Source organism: Geotrypetes seraphini, chromosome 4, assembly GCF_902459505.1.
Source record: "Geotrypetes seraphini chromosome 4, aGeoSer1.1, whole genome shotgun sequence".
NCBI classification, from domain to species: domain Eukaryota; kingdom Metazoa; phylum Chordata; class Amphibia; order Gymnophiona; family Dermophiidae; genus Geotrypetes; species Geotrypetes seraphini.
In genome coordinates this window covers 127,507,646-127,532,349 of record NC_047087.1, presented here as the reverse complement: position 1 = coordinate 127,532,349, position 24,704 = coordinate 127,507,646, and the positions used below count along the sequence as shown (strand labels likewise).

Genomic DNA, 24,704 nt, shown 5'->3' with positions numbered 1-24,704 from the left:
TATACAAATTTGACTTTTTTATTTCATATTTCATTGCCACTATAGTAAAAATCTATTTTGTTTTCTTCAGGTATTTAAAGTTGTTCATCTTACCTACCCTATTTTTGGTATTTTTCTTATGCAATATACAGGGATTCATCAAGTGACTATTCGGATTGGACAGCTGATACAGGGATTAATCTTCAACCTCCTGCACGAATTTTAGCTCGTCGCAGAGTCCCCAGAATATTAAGTAGCTCTGAAGATGAGCTATCAACAGGGGAGAAATTATCTCCACTTAAGCAAAGGAAAGTTGCTAAGAAAAAACAGCAGGAAGAGGTATGGAAAGATGTTATTAGTTTTTCTTAAGTCTTTAAAATATCCCTTAATTTTGGCCACAGTGTTAATTGAGGCCAGCCAGTGTATCTACTTGGTATCCTGATTTTTGTTAAGCTAAAATATTTTGATCCTAAAAAGAGCTATAGTTGCATACAACTTGGGCATCAACAATACGAGAGTACTATTAAAGCCTTTCACATTTCTTTTTTTCCCCTTCTTTTCCAGTTATTAATCATAAGAAGGGTATTGGAGTACCTTTGTATATTGATTAGGGAAAAGAGGAAAAAAGAGCAAATATTGAGCTCTCTAGTGGAACCAGATCCTGGACTCCAGGAGTTAAAATGTCACAATTTATTGGTGTTCAAAACAAATCAATAACACAATAAAATCAAAATCCGACAGATGGCAGCAAGATAAAAATATAAAAACACGGTGCTAAAATAGATAACGCATAAAAACACGGTGCTAGAATAGATGTGTAAACTTTTAGCACAATGGGGCGCTGAGGCCTTTCTTTCTTTCTTTGCTTCCTGCTCCTCCCTGTCCAGCAGTAGCCCTTCTCCCTTCCTTTTATCTCCCCGCTGTCCAGCAGCACCCCTTCACTGCTCCCCCTGTCCAGCAGTAGTCCATCTCCCTTCCTTTTAATTCTCCCCGGTCCAGCAGCACCCCTTCCCTGCTCCCCCTGTCCAGCAGTAGCCCTTCTCCCTTCCTTTTACCTCCCTCCTGTCCAGCAGCACCCCTTCCCTACTACCCCTGTCCAGCAGTAGCCCTTCTCCCTTCCTTTTACCTCCCCTATCCAGCAGCACCCCTTCCCTGCTACCCCTGTCAAGCAGTAGCCCTTCTCCATTACTTTTATCTCCCCCCTGTCCAGTAGTACTCCTTCTCCCTTCCCTGTTCCCCCTGTCCAGCATCTGCTAGCCTGGGCAGCCTCGGGGTTTTTGCAAGGCCAACCCGCCTCGCATTATCGAAGTGGGCCGGCCTAGCAAATGCCCCGTGTCTGCTGCTGGTCCAGGGGTGAGAAGAAGGGGCGTCCCAGCAGCGTAGTCAGCCGGCATCAGAGATCAGGGCAGGAAATCAGCCGAGGCAGGCACTGCACATGTTTGGCACACCGCCACAGAGGCACGGAACATGGAAATTGAAGTGCGCATGCACGCTAAGGGTTTTATTATAGCAGATGAGATTAAATCTTTGTAGATTGTAGTCCCTTTTTCCAGACCAAGAAAAATTAGAAATCCCATGTATTATGTATTTTTGGTCTAATAAAAGGCTTCTTAAATATACCAGTTTTGCCTGATACAAACAGCAACTAGATGCTGCAGAGTGTGAATAAGAGTTATGTTCACTTAGTTATTCAATTACAAATTAACAAGTCCTTACCAATTGGCAATATGTGGCAGAGTATTTAGTCTGGTCAGTGTATTAGACCTTTCTAACAAGGAGATTCATGTGTACACGTGACTCGGTGTCACACCTCAATTCTGTTTTCCATGAAGCACATCAGATAAATAGCTCCACCTGCATGGGTTTTTTTCTGTGTGAATAATATAGGCTTGCTTTTCTGAAGTGGGCTATGATAATGCTAAGGCTGTTAACTGTTGCAAAGATGTAGGCATCTGTTCTCTAGGTGGTCGTGAGTTGCTTGCAGAAGGATGCCAATCATATCTTTCAGCTCTTTCTCCTTCACCAATGGAGTATAGTGCCCCCTTCAGTTTTTTTCTTCTGTAAGCGAATTGAGAAGGTGTGTTCTAATCTACTCTGATCAGTATTTAATATTTTCAGTTATTTTTCATCCGATTCATGAGACTTTGATGCCAAGAGGTTCCCATATTTGAGGTACCTCTGCCTGGGAGAGGACGCAGAGCCCACAAGGTCGGTTTGTAGCTCACAGGGCAACCTCCAGGTGTACCTGTTGAGTCAGCCTGCTTTATTCATTCTCAAAGCTCAGATACAGCAGCAAAGCAAGTATACAAAGCAACATCCACTCCCTAGAGAGTAATCTGTTATCTAGTACATAATGTCTCCTCTCTGTACTGCCACCCTGGAAAAAAATATAACGGCACAAATATAGTCCCCTCCACTGGATAAACCCTAGTACCCCATGTACTCCCTTCTTCAACCCCCTACCAACAAAGAACCCCGTAAGACGAACCCTCTGTGGTTTCTTCAGAGAGCCCACCAAAATATCTCCTCCCCTCCCCCCTTTCTCTCCCCACCAACCCACAGACTAAGTCAAATGAGGTTAAAGATTTTATACCGTTCTTTCTTATTGTTCATAATAACCATAATGCTTCAAAGCAGTTTGCAGTTTTTTTTCTTTTGTTGGAAATCTGTATGTCTTACATGTCGGGAAAAAAAACAAATGGCTTTTAAGCTTCAAGTTTTATTAAGAATTTGATATACCGCTAAAGCCGTCAAAGCCTTCAACAATAGTAATTAACTAAGTAGCTATTACAATCAGATGATAGAAAAGAGGGACAGTAAGAAAATGATAGAGGGATTGGGAATAGTTGGAAAAACTGAACTCCATTATTGACAGGAAAGACAAGTCTAGTAGAGAAATTGGGAGGGATAGGGAATTAGTACCAGAGCATTGCAACCAGGTCCACCCCCATTAAGAGTAATGGTGTTTGGTTAATCTGGGAAGGTATTTTGGAATAGATAAGCTTGATGGAACTATGGAATTCTGAAGAAGAGCTTGATAATCTAAGAAGTTGGGGTAATGCACGCTAAAGATCTTGGTTCTGACAAAATTGTGACAGATTTGACAGGGTAAGGGGGCATGTATTAAATTAGATTGGGGCGATCTTAATGTTCGAGAGGGAGAGTAAAAGATTACCAGATTTTTAAACTTTATTATTTAGGGGGGGGGTGTTGGTTATTGTTGTGTCATGTTCTTTGCTCGATGTTGTGTTGCTTCACAAAATAATAAAATGTTTTAACACTAAACTTTATTCAGTGTTCTCCCCAGAAATTTTTTCCAGCCGGGTGGCATGAAAAAGTAGCCAGGTGGGGTGGGACAGTGAAATTTGGTGGTGGGGAAAATTAAGGGCTCCTTTTACTAAGCTGCAATAGCGTTTTTAGCGCATGCAGAATTGCCACGCTACACGGCTAGAACTAACCGTCTAGCATGTGCGGCAATTCTATGTGAGCTAAGCGCGCGGTAAAACCGCTATCGCAGCTTAGTAAAAAGAGCCCTAAATGTGTACTATTTGTATTAGTTAATTATTATTAGTTATTTTCCAATGCTCAATATGACTGCCTTTCTTAAGGTTTGACACTTGTTCCATAATATATATATTAAATTTAAGAAGTATCCAATTCTAGAATAATTAGATATTTGCCCTCTTTCAAATGGTATAGAGCAGCGTCTCTCAAACTTTTTTAACTCCAGCACACTAAATGGAGCAAATGGTTTTTGTGGCACACTAAATGCAGCAAATGTTTTTTCATGGCTGGAAAAAATTTCTGGGGAGAACACTGATGCCCTAATTTTCAAGGTCCAATCACATCAAAGAATGATGCTTATCTGGGCAGTTGTATAATATAAAGAATGGATAAGATAACATGAGAAATGAAATTGTCATGAATCAGAGGGATACATACCCTGTAGGTCCTAAAAGCAGGCTTGTGGATTAGATATAAACTATGAAGGCAGTGGTATACCTAGCATATGTGACACCCGAGGCCCATCATTTTTTGACACTCCCCCATCTGTATGAAAAACATGATTTTTTGTAACAATCCACACATCATACAAGAGTGTGCCTAGGAAAAGGCAGCATCTTACATATTGCAGTGAGCAGTACATCAATACACCCATTGTAAAACTAAACAAGCCAGACTAGTACAGATCAATCCTACACAGTCAATCCTACTGAAAACCATGTCTTTCGAACACACCTTCGCCTAGTATGGAATATGTAATCACAAACTAACCCCTCTCCCTTTTACAAAACTGTAATGTGTTTTTTAGCTATGGTGGTAACAGTTCAGACTCTCATAGAATTCTGAGCAATTACCACCATGGCCAGTGCTAAAAAAACGCTCTACAGTTTTGTAAAAGGGGGGATAAAATAGAAAAATGTAGACAAAGGTTAAATTGAACTACCAAGAAGCTGGACTATGTATACAATGCAACACCACAGAAACAGCGATGCATCTCCCCTAAAGCAAAAAAATAAATAAATATAATTTTTTTCTACATTGTCTTCTCTGGTTTCTGGTTTCCTCATAGTCTTGACACTCTCTTCCTTTCATCCACTGTCTACCCTCTCTCTGCCCCTTCTATATGGCATCTTCTCTCCTTGTATTCCCCTTCCATCTCTCCCTACACCCCTATTTTTCTGGCATCCATCTTCTTTCCTTCCCTCCTTCAATGGTCTGGCATATCTCTCCTCTTCTTCCCTTCCCTCTCCCACACCCCCATGGTCTGGCATTTCACTCTCTCCTCTCCCTTCCCCCCACTTCCATCAGCATCTGCCCCCTTTCTTTCCCTCCAACCCAATTCCATCCAGTATCCTTCTCCCTTATGTCTCTCTCTCCTTTCCCTGCATACCAATTCCATCAGCATCTGCCCCCTTTCTCTCCCTCCACCACCCTTCCTTACCACCCTGACCTCCTTTTTCTCCCTCCACCACCCTTCTGTACTCCTCTCTCCCTCCAAACCAGCAAGGTCCCATGATGACTGCTTCTGTTGCCTCTGCCTCTGGAAGATGTAACTGACGTTGGAGGGGGGTGGGCCGGCAGACACAGGGAATTGCAGCAAGGTTCCGCAATTCCGGAGGCAGAGGCGGCAAATGCAGTCATCGTGGGACCTTCCTGCACTTCAGTGCGGCTGCTGACTCTGCTTCAGAATAAGTACGGCAGTCGTGCTGAGGTGCAGGTGCCATTTAGAGCAGCTTGGAAGGTTCTGGATCCAGCCGGCTGTGTACCCCCCTAGGGCTGGCACCCGGGGCGGTCTGCCACTGTATGAGGGGATAAAAAATAATAGAAAGAATGGATAATTTGACCAATTTAGACATGTCATACAATTATAACCACAAAAATACATCATAAAATGTAATTCTAAACTCAAAAGACTCCAGACGAAAAGCATACTATAGAAAGGAAACCAGAAAAGACCAAACCCATAGTACTAAGATCCAAATGCTAAAATCGGACATGTCCATTACGAAGAGACGTGTGAATCACCGCTAATTATAACGAGTGAGTCTTTAAAATATGAGACGGTAACAGATAGCCAGACCTGGTGAACGGAAGTAACAAATACTGAAGCCAAAACCAGAGCACCGTGATGAAACTTGAATATGGATACCTTGCATTTCTTGGCGTTGAAGCCCAGCTGTCAGGTAGATGACCAACGTTCCAACAAAAACAGGTCCTGCGTCATACTATCGTGTAAATCGGAGCCGCTCACTATGTTAAATAGTTTGGCGTTGTCGGCGAATAGTGTTATTTTACCTTGAAGCCCCTGAGTCAGGTCCCCTATGAATAAGTTGAAAAGGAGCGGTACTCCACTTGTCACTTCTGACGTTTTAGAGAGGGTACTGTTAACCACCACCCTCTGAAGTCTACCATTGGCTATTTTTTGGGCTTGAGAGCTACTTTTAAAATGACCAAGTCAAAATGATCTACTAACAATAAAAAAATTTTTTAAAAACCACAAAGCACACTGTACGCAGAGAAAATGTTAATAATCATTCCTATTCCGGGGTTTTCTCAAAGAGGTCAAAGCAGATGACTCTATGCACTGTCACCTCACTAACAACCATACAAAAATAGACAAATATACCCCCTCCCTTTTTACTAAACCACGATAGCAGTTTGCTGCGCTGAATGCCCAGCGCTGCTCTTGACGCTCATAGGCTCCCTGCGCTAAAAAACGCTATTGCGATTTAGTAAAAGGGGACCATAGTGTAAAATATAGACAGCAGATATAAATTCAGACACATTTTGATCAGTAAATTTAAAATAAACTCATTTTTCCTACCTTATTGTCTGATGATTTCATGAGTCTCTGGTTGCACTTTCTTCTTCTGACTGTGCATCCAATCTTTCTTCCCTTCTTTCAGCCTGTATGCTTCCTCTCCTGACCTCATTCCCCTCCCCCCAACTTTTTCTTCCTCTCTTCCTGCCCTTTCTTTCTTTCTCTCTTCATGCCCCCTTTCTTTTTTTCTGTTTCTCTTCCTGCCCTCTTACTTTCTTTCTCCTTGCCCTCCCCCAAGCCACTGCCAATGTCACTGCCATCGGGGAACAGGCCCCAAAGCCGCTGGCTGCCGCCCCCACCAACCTCTCCCTACTTCGGGCCGACCAGCATTCCTCTCCCCGATGTCAATTCTGCCGTCGGAGAAGAAGGCTGATCGGCCCAAGATCACAATCGATTGGGGGAAATGCTGCCGGGTCCTGCCTTCGCGGAAACTGAAAGTAGGCAGGACCCGGCAGCAAGAAGAGCAAATGGAAAACTTCACTGACCTATCTCCCGCCTTAGCCCGTAGCGAATTTATGCTTCGGGGATCTAACATGTGCGTGCCGGCTTCCCTTCTCTTCCCTCCCCCTTCCCCCCCCCGGACATAACTTCCGGTTTCGGAGGAAAGAGAAGGGAAGCCGGCACACACACGTTAAAGCCCCGGAGCATAAGTTTGCTACGGGCTAAAGTGAAATCTTCAAGCCGGCTTTTATTTTTTATGTTGAGCAGCAGCGGAGGCAGCAGAATTTAGCTGGGCGGTCATCTAAATTACCCGGGCGGACCGCCCAGCTGAAAGGCCCTAGGGAGAACACTGCTTTATTATTTAGACATATGTTGGTACTACAGTAGTTCTAACTTGTTTTTGGTTATCATCTTGTTTTTATATTTTTTACATTTTAATAAAGATTGATTTGAACATAAAAAAAGATCTCACTCAGTGAAGAATGTTGCATCAGTGGGGCGTAAAACAAGTTAGGTTTATCATAGCATACAAGCCAGCATGAATAACTTTTTAAAAAGTAAGAGGTCATTTTTATTTTGAGTTTCAGCTCTCATTTGGAACAGTGGGTGCTATATCATTTGTATTGACTTAGTAGAAAGATCTATAATTGTATTCTGTTCTGAATTATATAGCAGACAGCCACAAGATGGCCAGTAAACCGAGAATTGTCAGATGATTGGCATCCACCTGTGTGGATAACAGATACTATACCTCGGAGGTCTCCATTTGTTCCCCAAATGGGTGATGAGGTAAGATTCAACACCATTTACAAACTCTGTGAAGCTGGACTTTATGAAAATCAGCAGTTCATTGGTAGATGCTGTTGTGCATTAAGTTAAGATTTCCTTCCATTTGAACATCTTTCTTATAAAAAGGGTCAAAGAAAATTATCCTAAAATAAGGAAAAGAGGGAATTATTTTTAACAAAATAAATTTGATTATATATTTACTTAGATGGCAAGTGAACAACTTTGAAGATGAACAGTTCATTATAGTCACACAATGGATAAAGCAACTTAGTGATTCATGATTCTTATTATTCCCTTTTTGGCTGAGATGGATGCAGTTTTCACTCTTATAGAATATGTTCCTCAATAAACATATAAACAAATTGGGATCTTATCTAATCTTAATCACTCAGAATGGAAGATCATTTCTCTATCCCAGTATCTGGTCTCTGATCCTTGTCGTTTGAATGTTGTGGAGCGCATTTGAAGTTGTCCTGGCTTCTATTAAGGAATCCATGGAGCAAATGCGTAAAGCTGCTTTATGGTATTCAGTCTGTATATTTTCAAGTTTATTAAAATTTTGATAGAATACTAATCATAAATTCTAAGCGTTTTACAGTAAAAAAGGGGAACATTTATCATACTATATAATGACTGGACAATACATGACAGAAGTTAAAAAAACAGGAGGGAAGGGGGGGAACCATTAGCCATACTGTTTAGAATGGCTTTTTTTGATGGAATAGTAGCTTTGGACCATTTTATTTTCCACAACCTTTAATAAAAGGTCTTCCTTCCTACCCCCTAAAAAAGAGCTCTTCATGGTGATAGCTTTTATTTATCTTTTTGTTCAAGGCAACTCTTAAGTAGAAAGATTCCTCTCCCTCTACCCCCCCCCTCCTTTTTTTGAGATTCAAAGCTTTTTAACTGGCTAGAAACCACCACTAATGCCTAACTGTAAATATTCAGTACGAGATAACCTGTTATCTTTGCTGAATATTCATGGTCAGCACAGAAAAGTTATCTGGCTATATCGCACAAGAGCTGGCAATATTCAGCGCTGACTGGCTAAGTTTAGTAGGCAAAACAGTCTGCATAAATAGCAGGCCTATATTTGCCTGCTATTAACCGGCCAGCACTGAATATTTGCTAGTTGATTGTTAGTGCTAGCCAAAGAAATTCCCCGAGATATTCAATCCCAGTCATTGGAAAGATCTCGGCATTGAATATCCAGAGTTAGCACCAACCACAGCACTTATGTGGGCTACCTCTGTCTGGCTGAATTTGGGCCCCATCATTTGTGTGACACTGATGAGGAGGAAAAACTGCATACCTTTTTAAAAAGTGCTCTGTTGACAACACAAGCCCTTTTTCCCCTCTCTTTCCCTTCTGGAGTTCTCCCACAGTAGTAGAATTGAAACTGAATGTTGTGCGGTCAGGGCTTTCAGGGGATTCAGTGAATGCCCTGATCATGGGCTCCCAGCATCTCCTCCTCCCTACCTCAGGCTGCAGGCTCCTGGCAGCAGCTCCTTCTTACTTGCTGCTCAAGAGCGTTGTGTCAGTGTCTGGCTTGGTTCTAGAGTACCCCCCTTGCCAGTTAGGTTTTCAAAATATTCACAATGAATATGCATGAAATAAATTTTCATATAATGGAAGCAGCGTATGCAAATCAACCTGACTGGCAAAGGGGGTACTCCAGGACCAAGTTGTGAAATGCTGGTCTACAAGAGGGAAGTAAAAGTAGTACTGTTCTACTGTGTCATAAACACTTACTACATATGTAACATAACATAAATCTTTATTTGTATACCGCCAAAGCCTTTCGGTTCAAGGCGGGTTTACAGATGCTAAAATAAAATGGGTACTATTAAACTTCCCTCACTGTCCCAAAAATGGGCTCACACTCTTAACTATAGTACTCAGAAATACAATGACAGGAGAACAGGATGAATGAAAAGGGAAGATATGCCTATAAATGAAAAGGGAAGATATGCACATAGATGAAGAGGAAAAAGAGAGAGGAAGGAGGTGCACATGGATAAAGTGGAATGGAAGGAAATAGAGAGAGGAGATGCACATGGTTGGAAGGGAAAAGGAAGAGGGGAAAAGATGCATGTGGATGGAGGAAGGGGGGAAGGGCAAGAACTTGGGACACAGAAGGGAGGGAGGGAATAGAAAGAGAGAATTGTTGGGAGTGAGTGAGAAGGAAAGAAATGTGGCACATGAGGAAAGGAAGAAAGAGGAAAATTGGGCATATATATAGAGAAGAGTGAGGTAGAGATGCATGGGGAAGAGAAGGATGAGAGGGAGAAATGTTGGACATAGAGGTGGAGGGAGAGATGTGGCAAGTGCTGGAGAGGGGTGATAGAAGGAGAAATGTTGGATATGGGGCTGGTGGGCAGTAGTGAAAGATGCTGCACATGATCTGGGGGATAAGAGGGAGAAATGTTGGATGTGGCAGTAGAGGGGGTGGGAGAGATGTACCCTGGATCTCTCTCTCTCCTCCCTATGCAGCAAGGGAGGGAATGAGAGATGGACAGTGAGAGAGAGAGGGAGACATGTTGCCAATGGGGGCGGAGGAGAGAGTTAGAAAAGTTGGACTCATGGAGGGACAGAGAGAGATGTTGGTTGGGAAAGGGAATGAGGTCCGGAGGAGAGGAAGCATGCAGGAGGCAGAAAGAAAGAAATGTTGGATGCATAGTCAGAAGGAAGTACAACCAGAGACTAAGTGCTCCTTTTATAAAGCCGCGCTAGTGGTTTAACGTGCGTAATAGCGTGCGCTAAACCACTAGCCGCTACCGCCTCCTCTTGAGCAGGCAGTAGTTTTTCGGCCAGCGCGGAGGTTAGCGTGTGATTAAAAGTCGCACATGCTAAACCCGCTAGCGCAGCTTTGTAAAAGGAGCCCTAATAGTCACCAGACAACGAAGGTAGGGAAAATTATTTTATTTTCAATTTAGTGATCGAAATGTCAGTTTTTAAGAATTTATATCTGCTGTCTATATTTTGCATTATATTTGTCTATTTTTTGTAGCTGTTCCTGAGGTGACATTTCATATTTTAAAATCATCTACCTTGACCTCTTTGAAAAAAAATGAATATTAATGATAATTAACATTTTCTCTGTGTACAATGTGCCCTGTGTTTTTTTTAATTCTGTGGTTACCGTTATGTATAGTTAATAAGATTATATTGTGTGTGTATATGCAAAATGAATGGGAGAAATTGCATTACAACTAGAATCATCATCATCACCTTGTATGTACAGTCATGTGAAAAAATTAGGACACCCCATGAAATATTCAGTTATTTCAAAACAAATATTCACATATCGATGTCAAATCTTTTTTCTTTATTATTTATCTCTTGAAAAGAAAGTGATGTAATTGCAGGTAAACAACAAAAATTTTCCTTGATTTACTCATGGAACAAAAGATATCCACAAAAATGTGTATTCTAACTGTGAAATACATTAGGATACCCTACACCCTAATAGCTAGTGTTAACTAGTGCTGCCCGATTCGAATCGGTTCACCGATACACTTCGGGTGAATCGATTCGAATCGATTTAAATTATTAAAAAATCGGCTTATCGATTCGGACCCTCTCCCCTTGCCCTCTAAAGCAGGAGCAGCAGCGCTGCACTTGCTGGCTGATCGCTGCCACACCTATTCTAGAGGGCGAGAAGGGAGGGCAGTCGGGAAGTGCTGCTGTCCGGCTTCCCTCCTTGCCTCCCCGAAAGACTGCCCCCCCCCCCCAGGAAGGCCTCCGTGTTCCCTCTGGCCTCCCCGAAAAGTTTACCTTATAGCTTTAGCCTGCAGCCGAAGATCGCGCTTACAGCGTCTTTGCAGTACTTTAAGCTGTTTCCTTCGCCGCAATCCTGCCTCTGATGTCAAAGGGAGGGGCGGGACCGCAGCAGAGGAAACAGCTCAAAGCACTGCAAAGACACTGTAACCGCGATCTTCGGCTGCAGGTTGAAGCTATAAGGTAAACGGTTCGGGGAGGCCAGGGGGAATACGGAGGCCTTCCCGGGGTGGGACAAGCCTGGGGGGGTTCAGGCCTTTAAGGGGGGGACAAGCCTTCAAAGGGGGGGACAGGCCAGGGATGGTGGCATAGGCCTTCAGGGGGGACAGGCAGGCCTTCGGGGGGCAGTCCTTCAGGGGGTGGGACAAGCCTTGGGGGGTGCAGGCCTTTAAGGGGGGGTGCAGACCTTCAAAGAGGGGACAGGCTAGGGATGGTGGCATAGGCCTTCAGGGGGGACAGGCAGGCCTTCAGGGATGGGGGGACAGGCCTTCAGGGGGGAGGTGCAGGCCTTCAGGGGGGACAGACCTTCAGGGGAGGGGGACCCTGGTGTAGAAGTACACGGAGGGAGGGAAGGGGGGGTTCAAAGAGACGTGTATATGTCAGACTTGGGGGGGGAAGAAATAATGGGTCTATAAACAGAGGAGAGGGAGAGAGATGGACAATGGGATTTAGGGAGGGAAGGAACAGAAAGGGAGAGAAGTTGGACACAAGGGATGGTGTGGAGGAGGGGATAGAGATACTGGATAGGAGGGTAATTGGGAAAAGAAAGGGAGAGATGGTGGACCCTGGGTTGATGGGGAAGGAGGGAGAGATACTGGATGAAAGGGTAGTTAAGAAAAGGTGGATATGTGGATGGAGATGAAAAAAAAGAAAGATGCCAAACCTCTGGGGGAGGGAAGAGAAACGGAAGGGGAGGACAGAGATGGCAGATGGATGGTTAGAATGGAGAAAGAAGGAGACCCTGGCAAGCAAGTTATCAGAAAACAACCAGAGCCTGGGACCAACAAGATCTGAATAATGACCAGACAACAAAAGGTAGAAAAACTAATTTTATTTTCCATTTTGTAATTACATTATGTCAAATTTGAAATGTGTATCCTGCCAGAGCTTTAAGAGAGAGAGGAAAAGTGTTTTTTGTTTGTTTATTTTGTTTACACCACAAGGCCAGTGTGGTTAGGAGAAAGCAAAGGGGGTGAAGAGACTATAAAATAAACCCACCAGGATGTTTGGAAAAAACACCTAATTGGGTAGGAAAATTGAATCGAAAAACCAATTCAGTAGGCTGAATCGAATCAAAATTTTTTTTCCTGAATTGGGCAGTTGATCCAGGTGCTAGAAGACATGGACTGGATTGTGAACTATAGGAAGAGCAATCTGACACCCATGCAGTCTCTGGAATATCTGGGAGTTCTCTTCGACATGGCTGAAGGCCGTGTCTATCTTCCAGAAGCATGCAGGCAGAAACTGGCCAAATTTCTTCCCTTCTGGAACAGCTGGCTCCTTCAGCATGAGACTATCTTCAGGTCCTGGGGTCCATGGCTGCAACGTTGGATGTGGTTCCTTGGGTGAGGGTGCACATGCGTCCTCTCCATCATGCCTTACTCTCATGCTGTGCTCTGCACAGGGTTGCTTTACAGACCTATCTTCCCGGGCCAGCATGGATTGGTGGCTTCTCCCGCAGTCGCTCTGCAGAAGCATTCTGCTATGGATTGCCTCTTGATCATTGTGATGACAGATACCAGCCTTCGGGGCTGGGGAGCCCACTTCAATTGTTGCCCCATCCAGGGGTGTTGGACATGGAAATGGTCAATCATCCTGTTTGAGCTGCGAGCCATTCAGCTGGCTCTGATGCGATTGCAGAAGACTGGAGGGCGATGCTGTTAGGGTCTTCTCTGACAATTCGATGGCAGAAGCTTATGTCAATTGCCAGGGAGAGACCAAGAGCCTGCCTTCTTTTTCTATGGGCGGAACATCACCTACAGGCGCTATCAAAAATGCATGTCGCAAAAGTGGAAAATATTCAAGTTGATTTTCTCAGCAGACAGACTCTAGATCCAGGTGAGTAGGCCCTGTCCTCAGTGGCATTTTGAGCCATAGTGCAGTGCTGGGGCCGGCCCCGCTTCGACCTCATGACCACAGCAAAGAACTAGAAAACGGATCATTTCTTCAGTCGAAGATCTGAGCCTGGAAGCAAGGGTTTCATAGCTCTAGTGCAGCCATTGCCTCTGGAGCTTCTCCTTTATATCTTTCCTCCCTGGCTGAGTCATTCGGTGGATTGCAGTCCATCTGGGCCACATCATTTTGGTGGCTCCAGATTGACCTCGCAGACCATGGTACACAAATCTGATGTGTCTTCGCAAGGGTTGCAGCCTTCGACTGAGCACCCATCCAGACCTGCTTTCGCAGTCTGGTCTGTATGGAGGACCCAAGTTGCTTTGCTCTAATAGCATGGCTCTTGAGCACGCAGCCTTAGTACACAAAGGTTATTTTGTTGTGGTTGACGCTCTCAAGTCTAAGAAGTTGTCCACTGTTTCTGCTTGTCCTAACGCGTGGAAGGTTTTCCAATATTGGTGCACTCAGGACAAGATGGACCCTTATTCGGCTCTAATCTCAGTGATTCTTGCCTTTCTGCAAGCTGGACTTGATAAAGGTCTCACTGTAACATCTCTTCAGGTCTAGGTAGCCAGGCTGTTTTGTTTTAGAGCCCGAGATCATCGTTCCTCTTTGGTGTCTCATCCTGATGTCACTAGATTTCTGAAGGGGGTCTGTGCATCAGACTCTTTGCATCAGACTTTCGGTCAAGCAGCTATTCCCTTCCTGGACCTCAACCTGGTGCTGTCTAGTCCAGACATGGGCAACTCCAGTCCTCAAGGGCTGGAATCCAGTCGGGTTTCCAGGATTTCCCCAATGAATATGCATGAAATCTATTTGTATGCACTGCTTTCAATGCATATTCATTGCGGAAATCCTGAAAACCTGATTGGATTCCAGCCCTCAAGGACCAGAGTTGCCCATGTCTGGTCTAGCCTCACCAAAGCTCCCATTGAGCCCCTTTGGGATGCTTTCCTCTTGGACCTGACACTCAAGACCGTGTTTCTGATCGCTGTTACCTCAGCGCAGTGGGTCTTGTAATTCCAGGCTCTTTCTTGTAGGGAACCGTTCCTCCACATCTCAGAGACTGGGATATCCCTGTGTACAGTTCCCTCCTTCCTGCCGAAGGTGGTTTGGCTTTCCATGTTAATCAGGAAGTGTGTTTGCCTGCTTTTCGGTCTACTGGTTCAAGATGCAAGATCGCTTTTTGAAGAAATTTGATGTGTGCAGATTGCTTCTTCACTATCTGGAGGTCACTAACAGATTTGGTTATACTACAGCAGGGGTAGGCAATTCCGGTCCTCGAGAGCCAGAGCCAAGTCAGGTTTTCAGGATATCTACAATAAATATGCATGAGATAGATTTGCATCTCAAGGAGGCAGTGCATGCAAATGCATCTCATACATATTCATTGTGGATATCCTGAAAACCTGACCTGGCTCCGGCTCTCGAGGTCCGGAATTGCCTACCCCTGTACTACAGCATTGGAAATACATAACTAATTATGAAATTACTGTGAGGTGAACTCTCTCCAGTTTAATAGGTTATTCATTCATATTTGGATAACTTTTCTGCTGTAGTTTTATTAAAAAGAGAAAAATAATTATTATCCCAGGACAAGCAGGCAGGTATTCTCACTAATGGGTAACGTGACCTCAACCTGGTGCTGTCTAGTCCAGACATGGGCAACTCCAGTCCTCAAGGGCCGGAATCCAGTCGGGTTTCCAGGATTTCCCCAATGAATATGCATGAGATCTATTTGTATGCACTGCTTTCAGTGCATATTCATTGCGGAAATCCTGAAAACCTGATTGGATTCCAGCCCTCAAGGACCAGAGTTGTCCATGTCTGGTCTAGCCTCACCAAAGCTCCCATTGAGCCCCTTTGGGATGCTTTCCTCTTGGACCTGACACTCAAGACCGTGTTTCTGATCGCTGTTTCCTCAGCGCAGTGGGTCTTGTAATTCCAGGCTCTTTCTTGTAGGGAACCGTTCCTCCACATCTCAGAGACTGGGATATCCCTGTGTACAGTTCCCTCCTTCCTGCCGAAGGTGGTTTGGCTTTCCATGTTAATCAGGAAGTGTGTTTGCCTGCTTTTCGGTCTACTGGTTCAAGATGCAAGATCGCCTTTTGAAGAAATTTGATGTGTGCAGATTGCTTCTTCACTATCTGGAGGTCACTAACAAATTTCGTCTCTCTGACCATCTGTTTGCCATATGTGTCTACTTCACGTTGCTTTGGTGGCTCTTAGTTCTTGGGTTCTAACTGTAGATGGAGCTGAGTCCGGTGAAGTACAGCAGAGGCACCAAAAAAAAAATCCGTAGTGGATTACTTCTGCAGATGGCATGTAACCATGAGGACACTACCCATCTGTCTAGAATGTCTCACCTATCTACTGGAAAAGAGCTTACCAGGGTAAGTACATAATCTCTTTATTAATGACAGAGTTAACTTGTTGCCCTAGTTTAAATATGCTATAACTGCAACACATGAGAAATGCAGCTAGCAGATATGCAAAATCAAGATTCTCAGAGAAAAGGTTTACCAAGTAAAGCGAAGTGTGAGAGGGGACAGTTGACATTCTGAACAGAATATAAGGGATAATAATGGACTATGAGTTACATTTAAGAGGCTTGAAAATTATACTAAATATGACACTTATATCATCTTTTGATGAGGTGAGAAGAATTACAAAAACATTATTCTATAATAAGGTTAGATCTAGGAGAAAGTGGAGTTTTTCAACTGACATTATTGGACTCAGAATGAGATGGGGAGTAGGCTAATGCATTGCAGAAGAGTATGAGTGATATTTTAAGCAACTTAAAGATGAAACATTTATTAAGTGTTTTATTGTGTAGTTCATTATGGGAGAAGACAGGGTCTTGTTTTTAGCCTTGTTGAAGAATTTTAAGGCAATAAATGCTTTTTTTTTTAATTTGTTTTTTTGATGTACAGGTTATGTATTTTCGACCAGGCCATGAGGCTTATGTTGAAGCAGTCAGAAAACATGGTCTTTATAAACTGGATCCCAACAAAGAACCATGGGAAAAAATGATTCTTAGAGTAAGTTTTTTGTAGCAAACTGTTCTGGATTTTTATTTGACTAAAATTGAGAGATATGTTGGAACAATTTAGATCAGTGGTTACCAACCCTGTCCTGGAGGACCACCAGCCAGTAAGGTTTTTGGAATAGTCCTAATGAATATGCATGAAAGAAATTTGCATACATTTGAGGTGACAGGCATTCAAATCTGCCCCATGCATATTCAATAGGTCTGTTCTGAAAACCTGGCTGGCTTGTGGTCCTCCAGGATAGGTTTGGGAACCACTGATTTAGATGGTGAAGTCTGACAACCTATGGCTTAGCTTGACTGTACTATTTAAATCCAGTGATTCAGCCTTGTTTCTTCACTAATCTGGTAAGAGTGCATAATTTTCAAAAGCTAGTCAGATATTTTTACTCAATTCATTAAATATTAATTAGCATGGTAGCCACAATACTTTGCTCAAGAACTATTATTTGAAGTTCATTAAATATCAAGGATGTAGGCCAACTGTCTGACTTAGGATGTAACACTATGTACTGTAGCTTAGAAATAAAGAATTAAGTTGTCTAATCAGCTGGGCTAGTTGAGTCTGTGTCTTAAAATATTCTGGCACTCAGTCTCAAGCAGGGTGGATTGATTATGTCAAATCAATTTAAATTAGTAGGCAGACTTGATTTAAATACTTGCTGGTATAATCCTAATATATACAACCAGATAAAGGTTTAATTTTTTGAAAAATAACTTTTCAGATTAGTTTTACAGTTATATCAAAAATTATAGATTTGGTTATACTACAGCAGGGGTAGGCAATTCCGGTCCTCGAGAGCCAGAGCCAGGTCAGGTTTTCAGGATATCTACAATAAATATGCGTGAGATAGATTTGCATCTCAAGGAGGCAGTGCATGCAAATGCATCTCATACATATTCATTGTGGATATCCTGAAAACCTGACCTGGCTCCGGCTCTCGAGGTCCGGAATTGCCTACCCCTGTACTACAGCATTGGAAATACATAACTAATTATGAAATTACTGTGAGGTGAACTCTCTCCAGTTTAATAGGTTATTCATTCATATTTGGATAACTTTTCTGCTGTAGTTTTATTAAAAAGAGAAAAATAATTATTATCCCAGGACAAGCAGGCAGGTATTCTCACTAATGGGTAACGTGATCCAACGGAGCCCTGATGCGGACGCTCACAAGCAGTCTTGCTTGAAGAAACTCGAAGTTTCGAGTCGCCCGCCCAGTGCAGGGCGCGTCTCCTCAGTTCTTACTTTTCCGCGGAGCCGAGAAGTCCGTCTTCGACTCTCTGCGTGAAGTTTTTTCACTTGTGCCTTCTAAAGTCCTCGGTTTTGGGTTATTTTTCTCTTAATCGCTGATATTTGTCGTTCTTTCTTGTTTTCAAAAAAAAAATTCTTCCATCCGTTCGACTGGGCAGGCCACGTGGCCACAGCCCCGCGGCTTCGATCTTGCGGCGAAGCTTTTCCGGCCTATGTCCCGGCCTATTACCGGTTTTAAAAGTGTGCCAAGTGCCAGCGTGCGATTTCGCTAACGGACCCTCTTCGACGCTGTCTTCGGTGTCTCGGGCCTCAACACCTTCTGAAATCATGCCGGCCTTGTTCCACACTTACAGCCCGCGCTTTCAAGCGTCGTTACTTCTTGTGGGAGCAGTTGTTCACTGTGGAGTCTTCAATGGAGCTTTCGTCATCGAAGGGTGCTTCACCATCTGCCTCACCAGAGGTCCCCCAGGCTTCCACATCTTCTACTCTGAGCCTCATCAAACCTGCCTCGTTTGTCCTGGCTCCGTCTTCAACGCCGGATGCGGTGCCTTCCTCTGTCTCCTCAGGTCAGGTAGCACAGCAGCCCATTCCCCCAGAGGTGCTTAAAGTGCCCAAGGCTTTTAAGCCCAAGCACTCTCACACTGCCTCAAGGGAGCGCGAAGCCCGTGCAGGTGGTCCCATTGCTGATGCGGATCCATCCTTGCCGGCTTCGTTCCAGACCTTACTTGAGAAGCAATTTATTGAGCTCTTTACCACCATGGGGCTGAAGCTTTTCTCTCAAATCCAGTCTGGGCATGCGGAGGCCTCTCAGGAGGTCGAGCCACCTCCGGTGCCTCAGCGATACACACACTCTCTACAGGGAGCAGAGTCTCTGCGAGTGTCTGGTCTGGCATCGATGCATGCATCGCAAGGAGCAGAGTCTTTGCCCATGCCTCCACTGGAACCAATTTACTCGATGGAGTAGAGTAGAGTAGAGTCTTTGCGAGTGCCTCCATTGGAACTGATCCACTCGATGCAAGGACTCGAGTCTTTGCGAGTGCCTCGAGGTGCTTCCAGCCAACTACCTCTGCTTCGATCCACCGCTTCAAGCCCCATCCACTCTCTGGGGGCCTCAGCAAAGACTCACTCACCTCGTTTGTCGAGGCCTGCTTCCAGACACAGCTCGCATCATCGATCGAGACATTCTTCGAGGCACTCATCCAGGCATGCCTCGCCTCATCGTAAGCAGCCTTTTCTTCAGTATTCACCACCGGCTACTTCACCTCTTCCTCTGCTGGAGCTCAAGGACACGATGGAATCTTTTTCCCCATCGAGATCCCCGTCCTCATTGGATCAAGAGGCCTTGACGTCCTCCTCGAGGCCCTGCTTTGGCTGACCAGCTGTCTTTCTCCTCCTTTCTTCGACAGATGGCTGCTGATTTGGACATTCAGCTGGACACGGGGTCCAAATTTTCGAAGGAGTATCTGGAGACCATGCATCTCCCTCAACCACCTACAGAATCCCTCAAGCTTCCTCTTCATAAGCTGCTGGATCAGACCTTTGTGCACTGTCTTGAGACACCCTATTTCATTCCCACTGTGCCGGGTAAATTGGATGCCAGATACTGCACGGTTCACCATAAGGGGTTTGATGGTGCCCAACTCTCCCATCAATCCCTCTTGGTGGAGTCTTCATTGAAGCGGTCTCACCCCTCCCAGGTCTATGCCACTGTTCCACCTGGCAGGGAGCGCAAGACGATGGACAGGTTTGGCAGGCACATTTACCAGAACTCAATGATGACATCCAGAGTTCTTAATTATAACTTTCATTTCATAACCTATTTTGAATTTTTCCTGTCTGTCTTTCACAAGTTCATGCCCTACTTGGATTCTCGAGCACAGTTTGAATACCAGGAGGTTCTGGCTTCTTTGTCCCAGCTCCGGTTACAGATGATGCAGTCCTCATACGATGCCTTTTAGTTATCTGCTCAGGCTACTGCTTGCTCGGTGGCCATGCGACGCCTGGCGTGGCTCAGGATCATCGACATGGACCCCAATCTACAGGACAGGCTGGCCAGTGTCCCATGTGCTGGTACCGACCTCTTCGATGAATCCATTGAGGCGGCGACCAAGAGGCTTTCGGACCACGAGAAGTCCTTCCAATCTATTCATCGTCCGAAGCCCAAGCCTGCTCCACCTCATCCATCGCGCCTGCCTTTGATCTACCAGTGGCGTTTCCCACTCAAACAGGCTCCTGTTAAGTCAGCCTGTTAAGAGGCAGCATCCACAGAAGCAGCAACAGAAGCCTCAGCCGTCTGCTGTCCCCAGGGCTCCTCAGCTTTTGACTGTCTCATGGAGAGTATAACGTCCGTCGTTCTGCCCTTCCCTGTTTTTTCCCCGATAGGAGGTTGTCTCCATCATTTTTACCATCGATGGACGACTATTACCACCGACCTCTGGGTCCTTACCATCGTAATTGAGGGATACTCTCTTCAGTTCCATCAAGTTCCTCCGGAACATCCTCCAAGAGAGTATCCTTCCAACTTGACACAGACTGCCCTTCTTCTTCAGGAAGCTCAGGCTTTGTTGCAGCTCCGGGCTGTCGAGTCGGTTCCTTTGGCTCAACAGAACAAGGGTTTTTACACCCGTCTTGTTCCGAAGAAGACTGGCGATCTGCGTCCTATTTTGGATCTCAGAGTGCTCAACAAATATCTGGTCCAAAGAAAAGTTTCGCATGCTGACCCTGGCATCTCTCCTCGAGCAGAACGACTGGTTATGCTCTCTGGATCTCAAGGAGGCCTACACACACATTCCCATTCATCCGGCCTTCCATCAATACCTCAGATTTCGGGTGGGACATCTTCATCTTCAATACCGAGTGCTCCCTTTCGGCCTGGCATCGTCACCCAGAGTCTTCACCAAGTGTCTGGTCGTGGTGGCCGCAGCGCTCAGGAACCATGGTCTTCAGGTGTTTCCCTACCTGGACGACTGGCTCATCAAGGATTCCATGTCTCAGGGAGTCGTCCTGGAGAGTCAGCACACTATCTGGTTCCTGCAGAGCCTAGGGTTCGAGATCAACTTTCCAAAATCCCATCTGCAACCTTCCCAGACTCTTCCCTTCATCAGAGCTGTTCTGGATACTGTCCGCCTCAGAGCATTCCTCCCTCCTCAACGTCTGGCAGCTCTTCTCAATCTTTGTCATTTAGTATCCTCTCGTTCGTCCATCTCGGCGAGACACATGATGGTTCTTCTGGGCCACATGGCCTCTACAGTACATGTGACTCCTTTTGTCAGACTTCACCTCAGGATTCCCCAGTGGACCCTGCATCTCAATGGACGCAGGTATCTGACCCCCTGTCTCGGCACATCCAGATTACTCCTGCTCTGCAACAGTCTCTTCGCTGGTGGATGCTCTCTTGCAATCTATCCAGAGGTTTACTGTTTCACACGCCCCCCCCCATCAGAAGGTTCTCAAGACAGACTCTTCGACTTATGCTTGGGGGGCTCATCTGGATGGTCTCCGCACTTAAGGTTATTGGACCAGTACAGACCGCCAGTGCCACATCAATCTGGAACTCAGGGCGATTTTAAATGCCCTCAATGCTTTTCAACATCAGCTTCACGACCGTGTAATCCTCATTCGCATGGACAACCAAGTCGCCATGTATTATGTCAACAAGCAGGGAGGCACGGGATCGGCCTCCCTCTGTCAGGAAGCTCTGAAAGTTTGGGATTTGGCAATTTGCCACAACACCTTCCTCAAAGCTATCTACATTCAGGGGGCAGACAATGCCTTAGCGGACAACTTGAGTCGTCTTCTGCAGCCTCACGAGTGGACTCTCCATTCTACGCCCCTTCATCACATTTTCTCTCTGTGGGGAACGCCTCGGATAGACCTCTTTGCAGCTCCCCACAACTTCAAGCTGCCTCAGTTCTGCTCCAGGATTTACACTCCTCATCATCTCGAGGCAGATGCCTTTCTTCTGGACTGGACGAATCTCTTTCTGTATGCGTTTCCTCCATTTCCTCTCATTCAAAAGACTCTAGTCAAGCTGAGGTCCGACCATGCCACCATGATTCTGGTTGCTCCTCGGTGGCCCCGGCAACCTTGGTACTCCCTTCTACTTCAACTCAACAGCAGGGAGCCTTACCTTCTACCGCTGCTTCCATCTCTACTTACACAGCATCAAGGATCTCTGCTTCATCCCAATCTGCAGTCTCTACACCTGACAGCTTGGTTCCTCTCAAAGTAACCCCTCTCCAGTTTTCGCAAGCTGTGAGGGATGTGTTGGAAGCTTCATGGAAGCCTGCTACTAGACAGTGCTATCACCAAAAATGGACTAGATTTTCCAATTGGTGTTCTTCACATCATCAGGAACCTCAGCATTCCTCCTTATCTTCGGTTTTGGACTATCTTTTGCACCTTTCTCATTCTGGCCTCAAGTCTACATCGATACAAGTCCATCTTAGTGCAATTGCTGCTTTCCATCAGCCGCTTCGTGGGAAACCTCTCTCTGTCCATCCTGTGGTTTCCAGATTCATCAAAGGACTTTTCCATGTCAATCCTCCTCTCAAACCGCCTCCAGTGGTTTGGGACCTCAATGTTGTTCTTTCTCAGCTTATGAAGCCTCCATTTGAACCAATTGACAAGGCTCATCTGAAGTATCTCACTTGGAAAGTGGTGTTTCTCGTTGGCCTCACTTCTGCTCGACGAGTCAGTGAGCTCCAAGCCTTGGTTGCAGATCCACCTTTTACAGTGTTCCATCATGACAAGGTGGTTCTTCGCACTCATCCAAAATTCCTTCCTAAAGTTGTCTTGGAATTTCATCTCAATCAATCCATTGTTCTTCCAGTGTTTTTTCCAAAGCCTCATTCTCATCCTGGAGAATCAGCTCTTCATACTCTGGATTGTAAGCGTACTTTGGCTTTCTATCTGGAACGCACCAAACTGCACAGAACTGCTCCTCAACTTTTCATCTCCTTTGATCTGAACAAGTTGGGACATCCTATCTCTAAGCGTACCATCTCCAACTGGATGGCGGCTTGTATCTTTTTCTGCTATGCCCAGGCTGGATTACCCCTTCACAGTAAAGTCACAGCCCATAAGGTAAGAGCAATAGCAGCTTCTGTAGCTTTCCTCAGATCTACACCTATTGAGGAAATTTGTAGAGCTGCTACTTGGTCCTCGGTTCATACCTTCACTTCTCACTATTGTCTGGATGCTTTCTCCAGACGGGATGGACAGTTTGGCCAAACAGTGTTACAGAATTTATTCTCCTGAATTGCCAACTCTCTCCCCATCCCACTTTGGTTAGCTTGGAAGTCACCCATTAGTGAGAATACCTGCCTGCTTGTCCAGGATAAAGCAGTGTTACTTACCGTAACAGTTGTTATCCAGGGACAGCAGGCAGCTATTCTCACGTCCCACCCACACGAAAGACTGCTAAGGAAGCTATGGAACCATGGGGTGCAAGGGGAGGTCCACCGATGGATCAAAAACTGGCTGGCGGACAGGAAACAGAGGGTTGGAGTAAAGGGCCTTTACTCAGATTGGAAATGGGTCACGAGCGGAGTTCCACAGGGGTCGGTGCTGGGACCGCTTCTGTTCAATATATTTATTAACGACCTGGAGGCGGGAACAAAATGTGAGGTTATTAAATTTGCGGATGACACTAAACTATACAGCAGGGTCAAAACCATGGAGGACTGCGAAGACCTTCAAAAAGATCTGACAACGCTGGAAGAGTGGGCCAAAAAATGGCAAATGAGCTTCAACATAGGGAAATGCAAGGTCATGCATGTTGGGAAAAAGAACCCGATGTTCACTTACAAGATGGGGGGATCACCGCTAGAGGTGAGCAACCTTGAAAGAGACCTGGGACTGATGGTAGACACAACATTGAAGGCGTCGGCGCAGTGCACCACAGCCTCAAGGAAAGCGAACAAAATGTTGGGCATCATTAAGAAAGGTATCACGACCAGGACGAAGGAAGTCATCCTGCCACTGTATCGTACAATGGTGCGCCCGCACTTGGAGTACTGTGTCCAGTACTGGTCGCCGTACCTCAAGAAGGACATGGCGGTACTTGAGAGAGTCCAGAGAAGAGCAACTAGGCTAATAAAGGGTATGGGGGACCTCTCATATACTGACAGACTGAAAAAGCTGGGGCTTTTCTCGCTGGAAAAGCGACGACTTAGAGGAGACATGATAGAAACCTTCAAGATCATGAAGGGCATAGAAAAAGTGGGCAGGGACAGATTTTTCAAACTATGGGGAACCTCAAGTACAAGGGGGCACTCAGTGAAATTGAGAGGGGAAAGGTTTAGAACAAATGCCAGGAAGTTCTTTTTCACCCAGAGGGTGGTGGATACATGGAACGCGCTACCGGAGGATGTGATAAGCAGAAGCACGCTACAGGGCTTCAAAGAAGGTCTGGACAGGTACCTGGAGGACAAAGGGATTGCGGGGTACAGATAAGAGTAGAGGTAAGGTTATAGGGATAGGATTAGAGGACCTCTGGGCGAGATGGACCTCTGGTCTGCCTCAGCGGAGGCAACTTCTTATGTTCTTATGCACCCTCCTCCCCTGGGTTGGCTTCTCTGCTAGCTATCTGAACTGAGGAGACGTGCCCTGCGCTGGGCGGGAAGGCACTCGCACATACGTGGTGCGGGCGACTCGAAACTTCGAGTTTCTTCAAGCAAGACTGCTTGTGAGCGTCCGCATCGGGGCCCCGTTGGATCACGTCACCCATTAGTGAGAATAGCTGCCTGCTGTCCCTGGATAACAATTGTTACGGTAAGTAACATTGCTTTTCCTTAATAACAATCTAAATAGTTTTATTTAACCAAAAACAATAACATTATAGCATATGTATTCTTGTATTTGCTTAAACATCCATGTTAATTGATACGGTTAAACAAATATATCTTTAAAAAAATATAGACTATCAGCCAGGTCCACACATGAAAAACTTAAAATATTGTCTTCTGTAG

General features: G+C 45.2%; 1 protein-coding gene across 2 annotated transcripts in view; it reads left to right on the top strand.

Moving 5' to 3' along the window:
* BRWD1 (bromodomain and WD repeat domain containing 1) overlaps positions 1-24,704 on the top strand; it is a 614,838-nt gene that overhangs the window by 425,025 nt on the left and 165,109 nt on the right. For both annotated transcript variants that reach the window (XM_033941455.1, XM_033941456.1), the window contains 3 exons: positions 132-318; positions 7,418-7,534; positions 16,363-16,470. In XM_033941455.1, coding sequence (XP_033797346.1) covers positions 132-318; positions 7,418-7,534; positions 16,363-16,470 — 412 coding nt within the window. The remainder of the gene's footprint in view (positions 1-131; positions 319-7,417; positions 7,535-16,362; positions 16,471-24,704) is intronic.